The 21,628-nt window shown below is 42.0% G+C and overlaps 1 protein-coding gene across 1 annotated transcript in view; it reads left to right on the forward strand.

Annotated features, from left to right (window-relative positions):
• The window catches only part of NUAK1 (NUAK family kinase 1), a 45,093-nt gene extending 25,136 nt beyond the window's left edge, over positions 1 to 19,957 (forward strand). The window contains exons 3-7 of the mRNA XM_065743077.1: positions 9,665 to 9,816; positions 11,087 to 11,152; positions 16,826 to 16,945; positions 17,236 to 17,368; positions 18,432 to 19,957. Coding sequence (XP_065599149.1) covers positions 9,665 to 9,816; positions 11,087 to 11,152; positions 16,826 to 16,945; positions 17,236 to 17,368; positions 18,432 to 19,585 — 1,625 coding nt within the window. The 3' untranslated portion in view covers positions 19,586 to 19,957. The remainder of the gene's footprint in view (positions 1 to 9,664; positions 9,817 to 11,086; positions 11,153 to 16,825; positions 16,946 to 17,235; positions 17,369 to 18,431) is intronic.
• The last annotated feature ends 1,671 nt before the right edge of the window (positions 19,958 to 21,628 follow it).

Raw genomic sequence — 21,628 nt, forward strand, 5'->3', positions numbered from 1 at the left:
AAATGTGCAAGGTGATGATATGTGTATGGCAGCTCCGCTCTGACAGTCAATACAACTGATTAAAACAAGGGCTGGCTTGGAGTACTGTTACGGTATCACATATTGAGTTATTCAAAAGCATGTTCTTTTACTTGAAAAGAGATGAATATCTGTCTTTTTATTGAATAAACTCATAACAGGATCTGGGAACAGAAAAGAGGAGGGATGCTGTGTCATCATGTGGGTTGCAAATGGAACAAAAGTTATTTTAAATGTGCACAGGAACTCTGAAAGAAAAAGGATTAAGCATACTGTAGTGCTTTGACCAACTGCCCTTCTTATCCTTAGCTTGAATAGTTTTTCCTGAGTTAAAACATTTATAAAGTTAAAGGCTTTAAAGTATTTTTAAGAAGCAGATGATAAAGACCTGTGGGATCAAACCATTCCCCTCCATGGAGAAAGGAGTGTCACTTCTGCAGAGGGCCAGGCAGGTTCTGCAGTGGGGGTTTCATCCCATCTCCAGGAGAACAAGTGCATGTGTTGGGTGATGTTACTTTCCTCTGCAGCTCTCTGCTCTTGTGCTCTGTCAGACAGCAGCAGCCCTATGTGGAGACAAACCTGGAAGCAGTTTATCTCTCATTTCTGGGAAGTTTCCATTCTGTTGCTGGATTGTTTCCTTTTAGTTTTCTAGAAAGCGGAGCACCTTTTCATGGCCTCTAATGTTTTACTCATGCCCTGGAGGGATGGACAGTGGAAGGCAGCTACTTGGTTTGAATGCAGCCCATTGGAAAGTGGAGTTTTGTACAGCTCATCTAGCCTTTCCAGAATGTCAGGGCAGTATTTGGCCTTAGCAGCCAGTGTTGGAATGTTGGATGTCATAGCACTGAGAAGATGTGTTGATGCACAGCTGGGTCCAGAAGGGCGGTCATGTACTGCCCAAAGATCAGGCTCATATGAGTTCAGTGACCCTTAAGTTGTGCTTCATTTGAAGCCTAAGAGTATACTTGTAGTGAGGTTATGGGACTACATCTATGACTCAAGTATTTGCATCCTGTTGAAGTGGGATTTTAAACACAATTGTGTGTTCCTCTTGAGCGAGGCATAAAGAATGATAATATTGCTATTCTCTGACTCAAAATGTTGAAGTTACTCTGTCCTCAGGGATAGGCTTCGGCTCACTAAATTGGAGCCATCCAGTATTTAAACAATTGGGCTGCACCAGAAGTCTAATTTCCCTCTCTTTAGTCAACAGAGATCAGCATCTGCATTGGGTGATTTGCTCCCTCCTAGATCTTTTTTCATCTAGGTGGGGTAAATGACATGCTGGAGGTTCCTGTTGGTGGCAGATGGAGTCTAACTAACTTAAATCAGATTCTTAACTTGTAGACTGAAGCCACCCTGCAGATATCTTTCTACTCTCACTGGTTCTTACTGTAGGTGTTCAGACCACCACTGCATATCTCACAGCACTGACTCTACCTATCGTGGGCGATGCTACCTCTCTACGTCTCTCTGTAACATCTTTGAAATCTCTTTGCATGACATTTACAAATATGTGTTTTCCTTAAGTAGGATCCTTGTTTAGGTATCCTTTTGACCTGCCTGCTTGAAAGCAATTAACCTCTGAATTTGTCAACTTGATGTAAACACTTTTTTTTTTTTATATCAACCAAATCCAAATGGGTGGAGACAAAGTTTTTCAGTTTAATGATATGTATTTTTTGTACCCTAATGAAAAGGAACATATCTTGCCTGTTACAATGAGGGTAGCTGTACAATTCTGAGTCCAAAGAAATTCCTACCTCTCAGCAAGGCTGTAATTGGCAATCTGTTGAGAGTGTCTGCAAGGGAAGTGCTCTTTCAAATGACTTTAAACTTCTTGAAAGGGACTGGATAAATGAAGCTAGCTTTGCTAGCTGTGTTCTGATTTCAGGGCATAAATTTTAATTTATAGAATAATACCTCTGTCTGTCTCCCCTTTACCCCACCTTCCCCTGCCCTATTTCTTTCTTTGCCTTGAAAACTCCAGGACTTGATAATAAAGCCTTTCAGAGCTAACATATTTTTTTCAGGAGTAGTCTGAGTGCAAAATCGCTTCCATCTGGCAATGCTTTATAAAACTTAAAGCAGAGGAAGAACATAGGGTCTGATTCTGTAAACATTTAAATATGTGTTGGACCAATCATGAGAATGAAGTTGTGCTTGGGACAGTCAGGAGTGAGCTCTTGAGTCTCTGTGGTGTGAAATACAGTACCTATGTGGTTCTGTGCTGGAAGAGGTGTCCTTGCTCAGTATAACCATATAGAAATGTCTATCCATTTGCAAAAGACACTTGAAAATAAATAGATTATTTGCTAACAGGCTCATAGAAATAGTTAAACGGAGATACTCCCTGAAGGATGAATAAATATTAGGATCACAATTCAGTGCCAGTGAAACAGGATGGCATTAACATGAACAAGTAGCCAAAGGAGAGCACGTGCTTAAGTGGTTTGTTGGACTGGGGCCAGGATGCTTAGAGGAGTGCTGGACCTTTTAAAGCAACAAGGCACAAAAAAAAAAAAAAAAGAAAAGAAAAGAATTTCCCACATAAGAGAGACTTCTTCCTTTATTTTAGGTTGTATTTTTGGTATTGTTAAGAAAAAGAAATGAAAAAAAAAACAACAGAGAGGTAATCCAACCACAGTGACTTGAGTGAGGTGGCATGCTTTGGTTAATCAGAAAATCAGTTCCGCTTTTCTGTACTTTCAAATACCAAAGACAATGGAAGGAAATCTGATGGTGTGGACTGGCGGTGCCATAGTATTTCATGATGCTAATTTTATTTGTCAAGTACATGTTCAACCTCACACTTGGTAACGGATTTCTGTACAAGAAAATGAAAACAAACATTGGGTGTTTCAGATGCACAAAGGTCTCCCTTCCGTGCATGCTGCTTGAGTTGTGTCAGTCAAACCACATCAGCGAGAGCAGACACACTGCAAAACAGCTGTCCAGTAGCAGCTGGCAAGGTGCAGGACCCTAGAATCATTACGGTTGGAAAAGACCTCTGAGATCACCCAGTCCAACTGTCAGCCTATCCCCACCATGCCTGCTGACTGTATCCCTCTGTGCCACATCCACATGGTTCTGGAATACCTCCACAAAACATGGTACCTTTGCAGACAGGCTGCATCCGTGCAGCAAGTGCTCCCAAACCATCCCCACGTATAACTGGAGGATGGGGCAGTGCGGAATGGGTGCAACAGCCCCACGGTCTGTCTGTATGGAGAGCAGCCTGACACTGTGCCTCAGACTCTTGACAGTGCTGTGCAGTCAGTCCCTGCCTCTCGTGTTTTTCAGACATAACCAAAACAAACCTTGGTGCCTAATTACTCGAACTGTTCTGTGTGCAAAACACCTGAAAACATCAATACAAATGCTTTGAAATGTCATGGGGACACCGGGGCTTTTAACAAGAATGATGAAAGCTGGAAAGATCTTTTTTCTTTAATTTTGCCAACAGAGAGTACTTCAGCTGTGACAGTATTTAAGCACATTTCTAATTGGTTTCCTCTAATTATGTAGGCTTTTGACCTTAGAGTGCTTTATTTCCATTGTTTTTCGTTGATAACATCCAAGAACAGAAAGTAATATTTCTAGAGTCTGGCAATAGTAATGAAGCAAATATAAACAAACTTAACTCTTCGGTTTTCATACCCCACCTTTATGAATTTCCTCTCATTCAGGATGACCGCCCAAGCACCACTTTGTTTGACTTGACATTAACCCAAATGCATGAGATCACTGGCAAGTTCAATCTGAACGTCAAAGTGATGGCAGGCGGCACTGAAATTTATTTCTATCTTTCCACTTACTCAGGCCTCCCACTGCAATGTAAATGTTTGCTTGTCTGAGGTTCCTCAGCAGTTTGTAATCATAATTAAGAAGAAAAGCGGAATTAGCTCTTGTATTCTTTGCTGAAACAAAAGAAAATTAGTGTAACATGTAGAATTGTGGCTGAATTAGCAACTCTCATTTTTCCTTTGTTAAGTAGTAGACGGTCAAAATCTGCATATCCTAAGTCTCGTTCTTTAAGAAACAGCCTCAGCAAGGATAATGGTTCTCGTTTTGATGTAATCCCCTCACTGGAAACTAAATTGTAGCATGCTGTCTGATTTAAAATGATTATTGCAGGATCTGAACTACATTCCTTTAATTTAAGAAGAGATGCAATAAGACCATAATTCAGGAAAGCAATTTAGCACACGCATATTTTTAAAACACATAGTTCTTTATCATAATCTTCCATCATAATGGAGTGTGTGCATAAATTTAAGCATATACATATAGCGGTTTACTAAACTGGGCCTTGGATTTTTTCATGGCTGCTATACGCGCTGTTCAGAAACAGTCATAAACTACTAAAATAATAAATAAAATAAAGAATACAGCTTTCAAGTATCTTTACATCAAGGGGCTGTAAACCTTTCTAAGCAGTCAGGAACACAAAAGGCACACAGGACAGAATTTCTAAGGAAAAAAAACCTCTTCAGTATTCACTTATCTTTTGAAGAAAAATTCGTGCCTTATTACACAAGTGAGGTAATTGGGTCATACATGACTTTTCTCAATGAAAAGGTTATTCTCGTCTGCATCTCTAAAATTAAAAACAAACTCGCTTGTTCTTTTGATTTGGCTGACCTTTAATAAAAGAGCATTTTGTAGCAGTGGAAAGGTACTTCTGTCTGCGGCTGTTAGGAGAGTAATAAAAATACCGCTGAATGGAAAGACACCAGATGGAAGGAATGTCAACATACTGGAACTAATTTAGGAGATTGCTCTGATAGAGAGCAAAGGCATGAGGAGAATTCAAATGGTTCCAGTGCAAAGAGATTGGCCGCCCCTCTTAAACTAACAAACTGAAATCCTTACCCCAGGGTTACATGTAAACCAAATGGAATCAGCCCGCAAGGAGGTAGTCCATTAAGGGGGAAAAAATCCTCCCCCCTTGGCGCTCACACAGCCTTCAGCATCCTGGAAGCTTGAAGAAAGGGCAAAAGCATTCTGCTTTGTTTTGCTTTTTAAATTTGATTGCAAATAAGTCTGAAGCAAACCGTCCTAGCAGAGAGATGCCCAGTGTACTCTGAAATCTTTCTGTCTGATGTTTGCAAAACCAGGTCTGTGTGGGCTTTCAACACCTTTGGGGCAAAGTCCATCTTTGGCAACACCTAAGTTGGACCGCGTGTTCATCCAATGACAAACTTGTCCTGATGAGTTTCAGCAGAGGTGATAGTTACGTAGCTAAGGGCAGAAGTTAGGTGCAGATTGAAAATAAAAGAAGAGTGCTTATCAGGAAGAGGTCCTCAACCTACCAGTGCTATTTGGGAGACAGAAAGCTGTAGATAGAAGCTGAGTTCATCAATTCATGGCTTCTAAATATAAATATGTGGAGAGATTATATCCAAGAATTATTGCTGTAGTAGAACAGCCTGTGAAAGAGACAGATTGTTGACATTACAAAATGTACTTTGTCTCAGATATGTCTTTGGTAGTGAGAAGTGAAATTCTTTCCCAGTTTCACATTTTTACTCTTCAATGAGTTTAGAGGCCAGCAGATTTGGTTTCAATTATCAGCTGAGAAGTATAGAATTTTCTTTCTTTTTCCCTTTTTTTTTTTTTTAATAAACAAACAAATGTATTAGAGTTAAGGGAAGAGTTTGGAGAAAAGCTGTGAGAAATTTCTCCTTGACCACTGGAACTTAAGCACTCTTTGCTGCTTTTGTTGAGCACTGCTTTTAGCCTATGCTAAGGCTCTTGCGGATGGACAGAGCAAGCCCAAGCAAGCTTGTAGCCCACTGGAAGATGCCATGCCCCATGCCTTCATACATTAACACAGTTATCTTGCTCATCTCCTAGGGATGCAGTCATGCTGTTCCATGTACCTCATGTACTTCCCATTTACCACTCCCTGATCACCAGTTCCTGCTGTGCTCTCATGGTGCTGTCCTCTCTTCTCCCGCACAGCCAGGTGGAAGCACAGGAGTCTCAGAAGGCAACCTTTAGTCCTGTAGGCTCTATTTGCAAAAATACTACAGCTGCTGCCCTGCACTACCTGACCACTACAGCTGAGGTGATGCAACAGGCCTCCCATGGCACCTCAGTCTTGCTGCCGCTCGCTCAGCATCACTCAGTTTGCAGTGCAGTAGAAATAAACACAGCAGCTCAAAAATAAATGACACGCAAATTGTAGCAAGTGTTCCTCCTGCTGCTTTATCCTTAATTGTATGGATCTCTTGCCTTGTATCTAAGCAACTGTGATCTCTTGATGTGTGATTGACAGGCCATCCCTCCTGCTACCACCTGTCTGGGTGCTGATACCGTTGACTTTCCACTTATCTTATTTGAGCAGCTCAGTTTGTAGAGTATCAGTGCTTTGAAAGACGAAGGAGCAGCCTCACCTTTCCCATACATAACCTCTTTTCCTCCTTTGACCTTGGTTGGCGTTGAGGGGCACTGGAAGGCTGTGGCATGGCTGTGCCATCAGTGGGAACATTGGGGTGCTCGTGGAGCACAGGATCCCACCGGGGCCTCGCTCCTCCGTCAGCAGGAGCTGCAGCCAGGCTGCAGGCACGCTGCGAGGCAGGGGTGAGTTTTGGAATGAATATGCAGTAGGATGGCAGATAATAAATCATACTCAGCAAAAACAAAGAGTGAACCGAGCCGTCCCAGAAGCTATATGGAGGCAATCCGTCCGTCATCAGCCTGCAGGTTACAACCCAGGTGTTAACAGGGCAGTATATTTATTACCTCATTATTATTTGCAGTAAGTCAATCCAGCCTTTAATTAATGCCCTCCTCTCTCCCCCCAGCCGTTGGCCACAATGCTTTCTTGGAGCGTATGTTTATAAAACTGCATACTGTGCTCAGAAGGGAAATTTAGAAGTGTCTATATGAAGTCTGCCTGGCATCCTAACTGCTGCTGTGAAAATTCGTGGTGTGCATGGCTGATGGGCTGAGAATTGTCAAAATACCACCTTGTCACGTGTCTGATTGTTTTGACCATTGAATTCCTTTGTGTGTGTGTGCATGGACTTAAATCCTACAGCCTTCCCACTCCCTTCTCCTTCAGTGGGAGCTCTCATTTAAGGCATTTTTGTACACTGTTCAGTGCCCTCTCTGAGGGAAATTGGCCATACACCTTCTCATGAGGTTCAGCTGATATGAAGGAGACATTTTAAATTGACACAATGCAGTTGCAAAAAAAAAAAAAATCCTCCTGAAACAAAAGGTTCTCCATTTGCCTCTATTGTGTGGTGAAGAGAGAAATTGCTGTGCAATTCTGTGGTCACTCAGCTACAATCATGCTGAACAGACCTCTGCAGTGTCAACTAAGTCCAAGGGTATTGGAAAGTATCTTTAAATGCACCCCTGACTGAGTGCTCTCCACATCATTTTTGTAAAAAATGTAGGAAAATATGCCTGGATCAGGACTTTTATTAATATGGCAAATTTCGGTCCAGAGAAACTACATTTTAGTATTTTGTACTTCAGACAAGCAAGGAGGGTTCAGCCCTCATAGCCGAGTGATGAAGGCAAAACTTTAGTCATAACTGAAGCTGAAAGAGCATCACATTGATGCATGACTATCATTGCTGTTATGCTGATGAGAGTCCACTGAGATCCATGGCACCCTGTGGCTGCTTCACCTGCGTGTGCATCATGTAACCTATAGCACAGAGAATCTTTTGTTTGATTGTTATTTTTAAAAAGGCAAATTGCTTGAATAAAAGCGTTTTTATTGGTTTATCTTGACTTATCAAAACTACACTTCACCTTCCTGCATAACTGTCTGTGTAGCAACCCATTCCAAGCTTAGAGAAGCAAATGTGTGTGTTAATGCTAACACACCACAGCACTTCCATATATGACACGGCGTTTGTTCAGTTTTTCCCAAACAATATTAGTCTGTCATTCTTGGAGAGGATGCCATAAGCACAATCCATCCAGAGACGGCTCTTCCAGTTTCCGAAGTTTATTGTTAATGAGGATGCACATAGGATGTAATCACTGGCAGGAGCCTCTGCTTCGGGGTGCAGCGAGGCCAGCAGACAAGTCAGCGGCCAATTTTATCTGGCTGCTCTCTCTGCCTTTTATCAGAGCTGTTTGGCTGGGGTTCAGGGGTGTTTGAGGAGGTTTTGGCTTGTGGAGTTGAGTGACAAGGTGTGAGAGGACATGAGGCAAAGCCTAAGAGCAGCAAATACACATGTGTTGAGAGAGACAGCTTCACATTTCATTGCAAAAGCCGAAGTGGTTTTTTTTGTGTGTGGTTTTTTTTGTTGTTTCTTTCTTTCTTTTAAACACTAAAGACTACTGGCAGGGCTTTGCTCTAAGATATAAGAGAAGGCATCGTTCCAGCACGACTGGTCAAAACTAGCATCCGCTTGTAATGACCCCTGTAACCTCATTCATCTGAAGATGTTTTGCTCCTAGCGTGACAGCAAGCTGCCACCAGAGAATAAAACAGAAAGTCACTACATTTTAATGTGAGGCAGGTGCAGGATGTTTCCATTGGGTTGTGGAAGATTTTTGGTGTCAGAAGGGAAAAACTCATTGGCAGCCAGGGCACTGTGTCAATTCAAGACTTCTCACTGCCTGCTTTACTAGATTGTTTAGTTATCTGCAGTTCTCAGTGAAGTCTTTGATAACACGTGGCACAAAGTAGCCTGAGTCCTGAAGGAACAGTACTGATGTGACATAGGTCAGATGAATGTTCCTCATCCTACTTACATGGGACTTGCTTGTCCCTGCTAGCTCTGCACAAGTGACAAAGGGCGTATCTCCAGCATGCCATGGGGCTTGCAGCAGAAGCTGGAGATAACTGAACTCAAGGATGGGCTGGGTGCATGAAACAGGATGCAGAGCCACTGTGAAGGGAGTGGTACAGTTCTAGAGACATTGCCACTGCTAGCTCAGGTATCCATGCCCACCCTGTTGCTGCACAGAGTTGGGCTGGAAGAGGATGCATGCGTCAGTTTATTTGTTGGGTTTTGGTGGGAGGTGAAAGCCAACAGTCATTATAAGACAAGCTGCTGTTCTGTATCAGGCATTAATTGAACACAGAGTCAATTATCTGTTTTTTAACTCTTTCCTGATGATGTGATAGCTCCTGATTCCTTCTGTCATCTGTTCCCACAAAGACTATGGGTAAGAGGCAGTCCCAGCTGAAGCCAGGATTAGAATTCAGATGTCACAGGCACAAGTTTCCACCTCACCTCACGAGGATCAAATTGCCACTTGAACATCAAGTTGCCCAGAGAGGTAGTGTAGTCTCCTTCTCTGGATGTTCAAGACCCACCTGGATGCCTACCTGTGCAACCTGGTCTAGGGAGCTGCTTCGGCATTGGACTCGATGATCTCTAGAGGTCCCTTCCAACCCCTACAGTTCTGTGATTCTGTGACAAAGACCTTCTTTCACTGAGCCATGTAAAGTCCTCTGAGCCTTCCTTCTCTTGCTTTGAAATGTTGTTGCCTTTCTCTGGAAAGTGTAGCTTTGCAACTTGCTTGTTGAAATGTCACTTTCCAGGCTGTAGTGATGACACTGGCTTGTTTTTAGTCATCCTAAGCCTTTTTCTCCCTTTAAAGTGAGATTTTTAAAGCGTTTTGAGTAAGCGATGGCTTTCTTTTTTTCTTTGATCTTGTGCAGTGTTTGAAAATAAAGATAAGATTGTGATCATCATGGAGTATGCAAGCAAAGGAGAGTTGTATGATTATATCAGTGAGAGGCGACGGCTGAGTGAAAGAGAAACAAGACACTTCTTCCGACAAATAGTCTCTGCTGTACATTACTGCCACAAGGTAAGCAAGGGATTTGATATTAATAAATGCTATTTGAAGGCTGCGTTGTGATAGTATTTCAAAGCATGTCTGAGGCAACAGCGTTTGTTATTAATTATGACAGCATGTGATTATATCAGTACACTGGGAGATCTCGAGTGAAAGTTCTACAGTAGTTCACAGCCTGTTTTTATAGTCTAAGGATGTTTTCCTGTGGTATGGCATACTAGCTGCCACTCCCTTACATTTGCCCTACCTCCTGTTTTCCCCTTGGAAATAAGTCTTCTGACATAACAAAAAACAAAAACAAAAAACCATCAACTGGAAAAGGCATCCCATAGAAATTTTAAATAATTTATATTAATATATTCAAACAAGTGATAGTTTGCAATTTCATTGTGCAAGTGATCAACTTTAGAATAGAAGACAGAATATACAAAACCAAAAAGGAGCCACAGAGATGTATGAGCATTCAGCCTTCGTATGTACTCACTCCAGGTGGTCAAAAATAACTTTTCCAGATGTTGTAGGAGCACTGGAAAGATACCCTTTGTAATGAATTTATCCATCATGGTACCCACTCCAATGACAATTCAAACAGTCAAACTCTGAGTGACCGGCTGGCTGTCATCATGGATCTTTAATCTCTACTTGAACCAACTTGCATAGAGCCAAAACTTGCATCAAGCTAAAGGCAGCGAGCACCAAACACAGTCTTCTATTTTAATTCTTACACGTTTTGATCTCCATTTGAATTCTGATAAACAAGGCAAGTTTTCAAAGTCCTCACCGTGCAGCGCTGCAGCAGCCTTCCTGGTACAGTTAATTTTCCCCACATTTCTTTAAAGAAGTCTCTGACCTAAACCCAGCTTGTTCATTTCCATCCCTAACATTGAAGTCTTTTAGGATTTTAGCTCCCCCGATCCACACGACTGCACATTGGAGGAACGGGGGCTTTTGTAGGGACTAACGTCATTGACAGATATTGTTTTCTGGTGCCTGGGAAGAATATATTGCTTTCACGCAGTGGGGGCAGGATCTGGGCTGGAATTAAGTTCCGAAAAGACCCCCCCCCTCCCGCTGTTTTACAGGCTTTGTGGGAGGACAGATTCCAGTCATTCTTCCCTTAACCACACACCAAGTGACTAATACATTGCCTGTCACTAGTCACTGGGCCGTGAGTGTTATGACAGTGAAATCAGCCCTGAAATGCAGATGCAAAGACCACCCTGCCAGCTCACCTTTAATTTGTACATTTTCTTATATTCTCTTTTTTCCTTCCTTATTTCAGAATGGTGTGGTCCACAGGGACCTAAAATTGGAAAACATCCTTCTTGATGACAATTTTAATATTAAGGTAGGATTCTTTCTCTCAGCTTCTACGAATGGATTTGCATGTTTTGTAACATTTTTATCCAAGGTATTAGAAGAGCCAGTGTTATGGCAACAGCTACTAAGCAACAGCATCTGGCAAGAGGCTCTGGGGTTTGGAGGTTGGAGAGGGAGCACTGCTGGTGACGAGTCATAGATGCTAAATGAAGCTGTGCATAATGCAGGGGAGAAGGCCACATCCTTCTGCCCTAAGACCACGATTCCCAAAGCAGTATCTATTTACTGGTAGGAAACAGCAGAGCATTTTGTGCAAATGAGTTTATTTGATGAATGATATTATTGCTGGCTGCTTCTGGGGCTAGGAGAAAACCTCTCCTGGTCTTCAGGATTCAAGTGCCTCAAACAGAACACTCTGAATGTCCTTTTGATCATGGCTGGAAAATAAGCAAATAGAGTTTCAAAATAAACCCAGTAAAGCACATGTGCTTCATTAGGAAATGGCCTTGGAACTCCAGACACAAACATATACTTTGGATAGTGATGTCATTTCCATGTCATTTCTCCCCAGTGAAAGCATGGGAATGACCTTTTTTTCTCTTTCTTCTTTCTTTGCCCAAGAGCTGCAACACTAAGGTAAATAATGCAGGGACTAGTGAAGATTCCAGGTAGCTGAATCCGTTTCACTTTTGGCTTTGTTACTGCCTGGAGAGCTGGGTGTGAGAGTGGCCGGGTGTGCTGATCTGTAGGCAGACAGAGGCAGAGATGCCAGAGAGTATCTTCTGACTCTTGGACATCCTTCCTCAATTAACAAGGCAAGGCAATGAAGTTGGTGTCTGTGTAGCCAGCTATCTGAGACGCTTGGATTTTCATCTTGTCTCTGCTGAACATCACAAGGTTGCACGCACTGCTTTGTGTTGGAGAGATTGTCTTCATTGTAAGCTGATGTGCAATGGAAATGGAAAGCAGCATATGATAGCTGCCATCTGCGTAGCACTGATGACAGAAGCTAACTTGAATCAACCGGTGGATTAAAGACATGCCAATACACGGTTCCTAAAATAAAGCTTTTGCAGAAGGCCCATCTGAGTCAGCGCTTGGACACTGTGCTGTTAACATCCCGTGGCAGAGCAAACTTCTCATGCAGCATTGCTCCCTGCTGCAGCCCTGGCTTTTTTTAACCAAAAAGTTGCCTTTCTAGGACATTGTATACGAAGCAAGCTTCCGCAGGCAGGATGACCTTTCTTTCCACAATACACGCCAAGCTATCTTCCCAGCTAATCAGGGAATTCTTGTGAGAAAAGAGGAATTTGTGGAATTTGCTAGCTGCGGTGGCCTGGATCCTGGAGCTGTAGTCCTCATATGCAAAACCAATCACTTTCCCAAGCCTCCGGGGAGCTGTGCTTTGTCCAAAGGCTCGACAGCCGCCCCGGCCTTCCTGCCGGGAGGATGGGGCTCAGGGTTTCTCTCCAGACCTTGCAGGGCTGCAGGACCACAGATGTATCTCAGCTGCTGTAGAGTCGTGCAGTGCACCTCCAAAATTTGGCCTCATCTTTTTTGGGAAGGCTTCTTTTTCTTGAACTAAACTGTGTTTAGGCTGCCTTGTGGGTGTTTTGTGTCCAGCCCTTCCTCAGCTCCTTCCTTTCTCTCTCTTCTGGCTTATTTTTGACACCTTTCCTACTTCGAGTACTCAATGTTAAACATATTGCTGCGATTTCCCTGATGCTGAAGAAACCTTGAATACGTTAACTGTGGTTTCTGGGTTACTTGCATAGAATTTAACTTCCCACTTTTTATTTTGTTTTACTAAACAGTAACCGTTGGCAAGGAAACACATGTGGAGCTGTAAATTATTTATTAGGAGCAAATATATCAGGTCCTGATTCTGAGATTATTTCTATATGGTTTATTCAGGCAGGAAAAGAGAAATATGCAGCACTGTCTGATGGCCTCAAATGCTCAGTGGAAAGCATTTTCTGGAAACAGGAGTTATAGTCTTATCTGTACTTCCCCAGTATTTACATTTCATTCAGTGGATTACAAGGCGCTTACAAAATTGGCAGTTTGGTTTTAACAATGACAAAATGAGAGGAATCCCTTTGTTCCTGGGTGCCATGTGCAATTGGAAACACGCCTCTAAAGAAGCCGGTGATCTATACACTATGGTATACACAAACATGCTGCGGTGACGAGAGGACAAAATTAGCAAGATACTGCAAAAAATAGATCTATGCATCACAACTCAAGCAGTTCTTTCAGAACAGGAAATAAAGAAGACAATTAATCCACTAGAAAGGGTCCCAAGCCATTTTACGTGGTACCACGCTAACTGGGATGCCATTTGTAAATGTTAGTGATACAAATGAAGGTCATGAGGCAGTGTTCAGAAACATAATGAGCTTTTTTTTTTTCCTTTTTTAAAGCTAAAATAGTGAATGAATGTCTCTGGAAGCAATCACATGGAAGTATAACAAGTAGGAAATGCCGGTTTCTGAAGGCTGACAAAAATTGCAAGTCTTGCAGGTCCACAAGCCAGAGCTGGAGGGTGATTTTCTCCAATTGTCTTAAAGGGACTCAGATGCTAGTTTTTGAGTCACCCTGGAGGTGACTTCACTGAAAGAGTTAGCAATGGGGCGAGGGTGTAGTTGCCTCCACTAGCCTATAACTCTCACTCTTTGGTGTGATGAGGACCACATGTCATGCAGCTCCTCCCCAGTGCCTAAATCTCCCAAACTGCACACAGTGAGATGGAGAAACGCTGCTTCATAATGCAACAGCCAACATGCATCAATCAGTGCCACTTGCCATCCAAATGCTGTGTCAGTGCCCCGTGCCATGACTTACCCCCAAGGACACCTCTGTCATGCAGCCTGACGCGATCGAGAGAGGGCTGTGACAGCTCCTGGACTGGGAATTGCACCTAAAATAGATGTCTGGCAGACCTTGATGCAAACTGAATGATAGAAAGAGAGAAAAATACAAGTCTAATAGTAAAACAATTCTACTTACTACACTTTCTCTTTTGCTGGTAAGGAAACACCAATCTGACTAACCACTGAGAGCCCATGAGGGTTTCGTATATACAGCGTAAGTGTACGTAATTGGGATTTACCTTGCTGGGAGTCTCACCCACTGCATGTATGTTTCATTTGCTTTATGAGACGTAATTATTTCTCTGTCTGCAGTACAAACAGATGGATTCTGAAGTGGGGCGAACCTGATGATTTCCATGAGTGCAAACTTTGAGGAATTTATAGTCCATGCTTAAACAATAAATTGCATCTGGTTGATCATAGTAACAGTAAATATGAAACATCCACCTCCTGAAGTGAGGGGAATAAAGCCCACTTCCCAGCTCCTCCCAATTTAGGAGGTTCTTTGACTTCCATTTAAGTGCCAAGAACATGAAGTAAAGTTGACTTCTATTACTCCTGTTTTGAGGGGGGAAGGGCATGGCAGTTTAAATGGGAAAAGCTGGTAAACATCAGTTGGTGAGTGTGGGAATGGACTGTAGCATAAATGCCCAAGTTTGAGAGTTTCTTAGTGTGAACAGTGGTATCTGTATGCCTCTATATATGTTCATGGACATCTACATGCATTTTACACATTCCATGGTGTTAAGGGAATGTATTTTCTTAAGGAATCACACTGTGCAGTGTCTGTCCTTGTCTTAGCTGCATCCTGAGCTAAAATAAAACTCAGTGGCCAGCACGAAGCTGTAACACTGAAATGATCCTATTCTTCCCCTGATTGACAGGGCACACTTCATAGGGCTTAAAACCAACTTCCTGCCAGCCAGGGTGACTTGATAAGAAAGTGGAATTTAGGGCAATTAAGTGCAATCTGAGCCATGAGAATATGTTTGCAGACTGCAATTGTACACCAGCTGTTTTCAATGACATTCCAGCCATACAATGAAGATTTTACAAACCACATTTATTTAAGGGTTGTATTTTCTGCAGTGGGTTGATGATAAGCTGTTTGGGGGACTGAGCAAATTTAAGCTATGAATGGATGTGGTGCAATGAATTAACATTAATGAACAGGAGTCAGCTGCTCTTTGAGCAAGATACTCTGAGTCCAAATTGTTAGAGAAACACCTGCACAAGCAGAGCATCAAAACAGGAGAGGATGAATTGTGAAACCTCATGCTTGCTCTGTGACTTAAAACATTGTAAAAATGATACTTTATAAAATAAGTTTATATTTTTGTTATAAAAATATATCTGTCATGTATAGATAGATAGGTATTTATGGATAAAGAGAATATATGTGCCTATTTTTATATATTTGGGGGTAAAGAGTGAAAATTGGGAACCTCTGTTCACACTTCACCAGCTTTGTTACTTTGGTCTCAACTGAGACATTTTTAAGTGTAGTTTGAGTAGTTAATAAGGGGCAAAGACTTTATCTTTCCCAAGAGTTCACTAGATACTGCAGTTGAAACAGATATTAGCAGCAATGGTGATACATGTTTTAGAAAGATGGGGGTGAATGATGCTCCCTTTCTTTTCCAGACACTTTGTGTTTTCTCAAATTTTCTTTAATATCAGATAATCACTGCTTCTTTCTGGGGTTTTCATTCCTTTCTGGTAGAAAAGACCTGAATGAGGTGAAGAAAGCCCAAAGAAAGCTCATATCTCTTAAAGCTATAAACTGATAATACCTTTTTTATGTCTGTGCTTTATGTCTTTTATATATGTCCTATGTCAGTAGTGGGCAGTCATAAAAATATCTCTGGGAAATGGAAACATTTAGGTTTTAAATGAGATTTAAAAAAAAGAGATGCGTTGCTTTCTGCTAGAGAAACAAAGGAAATGCAAAGGTTGTGGGAGTATTTAGTGTTGCTGTCCTCAGCCTTTGTTTTGTAAGAACAAGAACAGAGAATTGAAGTAAACAAATTATTTGGACCTGATCCTGCAATTTCTACATGGGCAAAATTCCCAATAGTCCCCAGGGGCGTTTTGTTTGTGTTGGGAAAGCCGGATTTGGGCCCATTGTTTCTACTTAGGAACCAGACTTGTGTTTATTATCTTGTGATAGACATCTCGTTTACTTAACGGCTCAGATTCCTTGTCTTGAAGTCCCTGGATCTGGAACAGTTAGTGAGTGCCTCACTTTCCCCTGTTTTCAACAAGAGACATTCCAGATGATTTCAAAAATCACTTGTATCTGAAAGCAAACACTTAGTTTCTCATGATATGCCAACATCACTCCTCCTGTTGGATTTAAAGGTCCTGACTTTGGGCTTGCATGTGCAAGATAAGAACATTAGTACTTTACTTTCTGTGTGCTTTTCCTTGGTATTAATGATTATACAAGATGAAGAGCAATCAGTGGACAATAATAGCCCCGTGCCTCCCAGTATGAAATTGTCTTTGAAAGTGCATGCAGTTAATCTAGGATAGAATTACTGACTCATGGTTGTAGAACCATGACACATCTACGAGTGGAACCAAAGCATCCTTCTTCCTCATCCAGAGGATTTATCTTGGGGTTTCATCTCCTTCTCTAGAAGGCATTTTAAAAAGTCATGAAATCACAGAATAATTGGCTGGCAGGTGAACCTGAGAAGCTATCCATGTCAAGATCCCTGCCCCATAGCAGGGTCGAGTATAGTTTAGTCCTTCCTGATAAAGGATTTTCTGGTACATTAAGATATTGTTAATGCTACAGAAGCCTCATGCGATTGTCTTTGCAGATTGCTGATTTTGGACTCTCCAACCTTTATCACAAAGACAAATTTCTGCAGACCTTTTGTGGAAGCCCCCTGTATGCTTCCCCTGAAATAGTTAATGGACGACCTTACAGAGGCCCGGAGGTAAGAAGGGTCAATTTTTCAGTGGTGATATGGGGATGTCTTTGACGATAACAGTCTTAAGAGTTAGTCTTAATGCCAGTGTTATTGCATATGTGGGTGTGAGTGGGTGTCTCCCATCCTGAAAGTTTGTTTGCTTCCATTTGCTTTGTCTGTGATTAGTCAAGTATTAGATACCAGTTTGCCCATCAGTAGGCATAGCTGGACACAATGCTATTCTTGTGGTGCTAATGGCAGGGAAAATGGTGGGGATCAGCTTTCCAGGCTTCACACATGTTGTCTCTGTGTTTCAGGTTGACAGCTGGGCCCTTGGTGTATTGCTTTACACTCTGGTTTATGGAACCATGCCCTTTGATGGCTTTGATCACAAAAATCTCATCAGGCAGATCAGCAGTGGAGAATATCGTGAGCCAACGCAGACCTCAGGTATACAGAAGGTGCAAGGGCAATGTATTGAGCTGACAGGAGTTCAGAATGGAGGATTTGCCCTTCCAGACTGTTTTGGTGTTACATTAGAATGACAAAGAAAAAAATCTCTCATTCCCCTACTGACTTCATCTGCAATCCATTCCCATCTGGGTACAACATTTACCAAAAGCCCTTTTGAAATGAAAATTTTATAGCATATAGATTTTATTGCCTTGGGGAAGCTTCAGCAAGCTCTTTTAACTAGATCTATGACAGTGGAAGGTCTGTTAGCTATTGCAAGCAGAACTGTTCAGACAAGCTGTAAACTGATACAACATAATGGTAAAGATCAGTCCTCTGACTATGCTGTAGTATATCACAAGCAGAGAGAAGATGAATGGTTTGAGCGAAGAGGTATCTTATCTGAGAAGTGAGGCCTAAATTTGAATTAAATGTATTTCCTTAGAGGGTAACACATTAAGCTGTTACCAGACAGGAAAGCATCAGCTATGTCTAAGGCTCCTTCCGGCCATAAAAATATGTGTATATTATTATATCTAACTAAATATTTATCTTTCATCATTTGTTTGCCATTCTTTCAATTTTCTTCTGCTGCATTGCTCTCTTTATAAAAATACTCCTTTAAAGTATGCAGAAGACTACACTTTTGTGGAAAAAGTAAATACAGTATCGGTAATATATAGATCATTTGAAATATCCCAATTCCCCTTTCTTTTCCTCTAAGTTTTGTAATTTCTAGAGCTGATAGTTCACTGACTTCTTTCAGTAATGTGTGATGTTTTGTAATATGAGACATTAACATTCATGCAATACAAATATTAATCTCTTTGATAACCTAGTGTACAATTCCCAATGTGAATCATTTTCTGCTGACAGGAAGTAATCCTCAAACTCAATTTCCAACAATGACTGATGCGCTAAGCTGTGCCTCCTCCCATCTCTGTTGTGCGAACCATTATTTTTGCTCATTTGGTTAGTTTCACATTTCAGTTTTAAACTGAAGGAGGAAATTAGGAATGCTGGTATTTTAAACTTTATGTTCTATTTTTTTTGTCCACAGATGCTCGTGGTCTTATCAGATGGATGCTAATGGTGAATCCAGAACGCCGAGCAACCATTGAAGACATTGCCAACCACTGGTGGGTTAACTGGGGTTACAAGAGTAGTGTTTGTGACTGTGATGCCATGAAGGACTCTGAATCCCCGTTGCTAGCCAGGTTCATTGATTGGCATCACCGCTCTACTGGCCTCCAACCAGAGACTGATACCAAAATGAAGTGCCTTTCTAAGCCTAAAGGTCCTGAAGTCACACTAGAGAGACAAAGGTCTCTGAAAAAATCAAAAAAGGAAAATGACATTGCACAGTCTATCCAGGAAGGAGGAGCTGAAAATGCATCCAAACCCACGTCCAAAAGACCCAAAGGCATCCTGAAGAAAAGGAGCAACAGTGAACATCGATCTCACAGTGCAGGGTTCATTGAAGGTGTGGTCAACCCAGTGTTACCCTCTGCTTTTAAGTTGGAGCAAGAGTTGTGTAGGACTGGCATACCAATTAAAAATGTTGTGGAGGGAGAGGTAGCTGGCAAATACAGCACTAAGCAGTCTTCACTAATGCCAAAAAAAGGAATCTTAAAGAAGACGCAGCAGAGGGAGTCCGGCTATTACTCCTCTCCAGAACGAAGCGAATCTTCTGAACTCTTAGACAATAATGATGAAACAGTAAACAGTGACACCTCTCCAGGGGTCACAGAACCATCCAGAAATGGGTCTTACAGCCATTCATGCAGGCGTAAGGGTATCTTGAAACATAATGGCAAGTATTCTACCAGCAGCACTGAATCTGCTTTAATTAGCCCTGATACACCAACACTGGAGGCCATGGAAGAAGTAGTCCTGCCTGGAAATGCATTACCTCGAAGTTACAGTCGCCCTTCCAGTGTGATTAGTGATGACAGTATTTTGTCCAGTGACTCCTTTGATTTGCTGGATTTGCAAGAGAACAGGCCAAACAGACAGAGGATACGGAGCTGTGTCTCTGCTGAAAATTTCCTCCAGATCCAAGACTTCGAAGGACTTCAGAACCATCCACGGCCACAGTATCTAAAAAGATATCGCAACCGTCTGGGGGACAGCAGTTTTTCCCTTCTCACAGACATGGATGATGTGACTCAGGTCTACAAGAAAGCCCTAGAGATCTGCAACAAGCTCAACTAGTAGTGGGAAGATGGAGAGGGAGGGAAGGGAGTTGTTCTGGGTACCTTTATGATGGAGTTAGCCAGGTTACTGATTTGCTGATAATGGTAGGTTTTCCTTCAAAGGACATGACTGTACCTACTCAACTGAACTCCTAGCCAAGTCTTGAGTAGCTCCAAAGTCATCTCACACTTCTCTAACTTTGTGTCTTCAAAATATTACCTAGCTAACCAGAGCAAAACCTTTCGTCTTTGTATACGTGATGAAAGTGCATTAGGATCTATCAGACATAGGATCTAGCAGACAATAGCAGTGAGATTTAATAGCTTGGAGTAAAAGCTAGGCAAGATTAAAACTGGAAACAAGGCACACACATTCCGAGAGGTTTATTAGCTACATCAAGAGATAAACCAAATTCTTCAAGTCCATTTTGGATGTCATTTAGAGAGAGAACCTTCATTTTTCCTTGAAGTTATTCATCAGGATATAGGTGTTGCATGCTGAGAGTTTTCATCTTGCATTATGCAGGTGGCCAGGCTGGGTAGTCACCCAGTTTCCTTCCACCAGGGTGAGGTGAGAGGTTCCTGAACCCTTTCTGGGACAGATAATTTGTGAGTGTTATCCCAGAATAACTCCACATGGCTGCATGTGTACAAGCATTGGAGTAGGCGTTCAGATCTGGCCCTTCCTACAGCCATTACTCTACAGAGCGCAGGAGGCCCTAAAATTGTTTCCAATACCACTCCTACCGGAAAAAATGGAGTCAGAGAAATGAGAAAGGGAACTGGAAGTAACAGGTGTTTTAAGCAGTGACTCTTCTAAGTATTTCAACCTGTGTTCAATTTGTGACTTTATAAAAGTGGCCAACCAGATGGATGCCCAGAGATAGGTTCTGAGGCTCTAACAGACCCTCCAACCTTGAGTTCAGTCACTGTCAGCAAATGGTGCCACTTTGCTATTAGCTTGTAGTATCTGAGGGTGACAGGTAGTTTGCGACCAGAATGTTAGATAATGAAAAGGTTGTAGCATGTAGGAAATGGATAGAGGTCAGAAAGTTGGTGGGAATATGCCTTTCTCCAAATGAAAATATTTCTAAGTAGGTAGTAATGGAGCAGAAAGAAATGAGCGATGAAATGATAACAGTAGATTTGATAAAAGAATTAGCATAAAAATGCAGGCCGCTTTATTGATAGCATAGCTGGTACTGCGTGAGCAGTGATGTCAGCTTGAAAAAACAAGAAGGGTATGTGTGTGTATTCTCACACATACCAAAATATCCAGACTAAAGGCTTCAACTCCCATAAAGGTACCGCATGGGTCTACTGGATTATCTGAATGTAAGCCTATGTCAGAAAGGCACTGTGTGTTTGACAGGCCTGGGCAAACTGGAATCATAAGGCCCATTTCACTCTCATTTACATGAGCACATAGCCCCTAGCTTTCCTGAAGGTGCACTGGTGTGAATACATGGCAGGTTTCAGCCTATGATGTCAAAGAGCCACAGCTGCAAAATCCATGTATGCAGACATACTCAAAAGAGAGAAGCATGGGGCAAACTCTGTTCTCACTCCTCCCCTGGAACTGGAACTGAAAGTAGACTTTGGCCCACTGTGTCCAAAATCCTAGAGACTGTGCAGAAATGGAATAGGGATCCTTTGATGATTATTTGAGAATCAGGGATAACCCCGCAAACATTGGCATCTGGGGCAGGGAGCAGTTTCACTTGCAAATTGTTCATTCGGTGTGTCACGGTACTTCAGTCTGCTGGTTCCTCCTAAAAACCAACCAGCATAAAGATGAACGAGCTCAAATTTCCTAAGACAGTTAATCTGTTTCTGTGGAGAACCTTTTCTTGATTATGAAACACTGGACCAAATTTGGCCCTGGAGTCAATGCCATCAATATCCACTATGTCTACGAGAGACGTGCTCTCAGGCGGTCAAGTGAAATGTGTCTCACTGCTCATTTGCTCAGGAAGGGCAATTTCAGGGCATTTCTCTGTAGATGTAGGATACTTTTTGTACGATGCTTAGAGATCCCGTCTTCTCACAGGCCCTGCATTTG

Source organism: Cyrtonyx montezumae, unplaced genomic scaffold (assembly GCF_038088225.1).
Source record: "Cyrtonyx montezumae isolate F1298 unplaced genomic scaffold, pur_monq_1.0 scaffold_3, whole genome shotgun sequence".
NCBI lineage: Eukaryota > Metazoa > Chordata > Aves > Galliformes > Odontophoridae > Cyrtonyx > Cyrtonyx montezumae.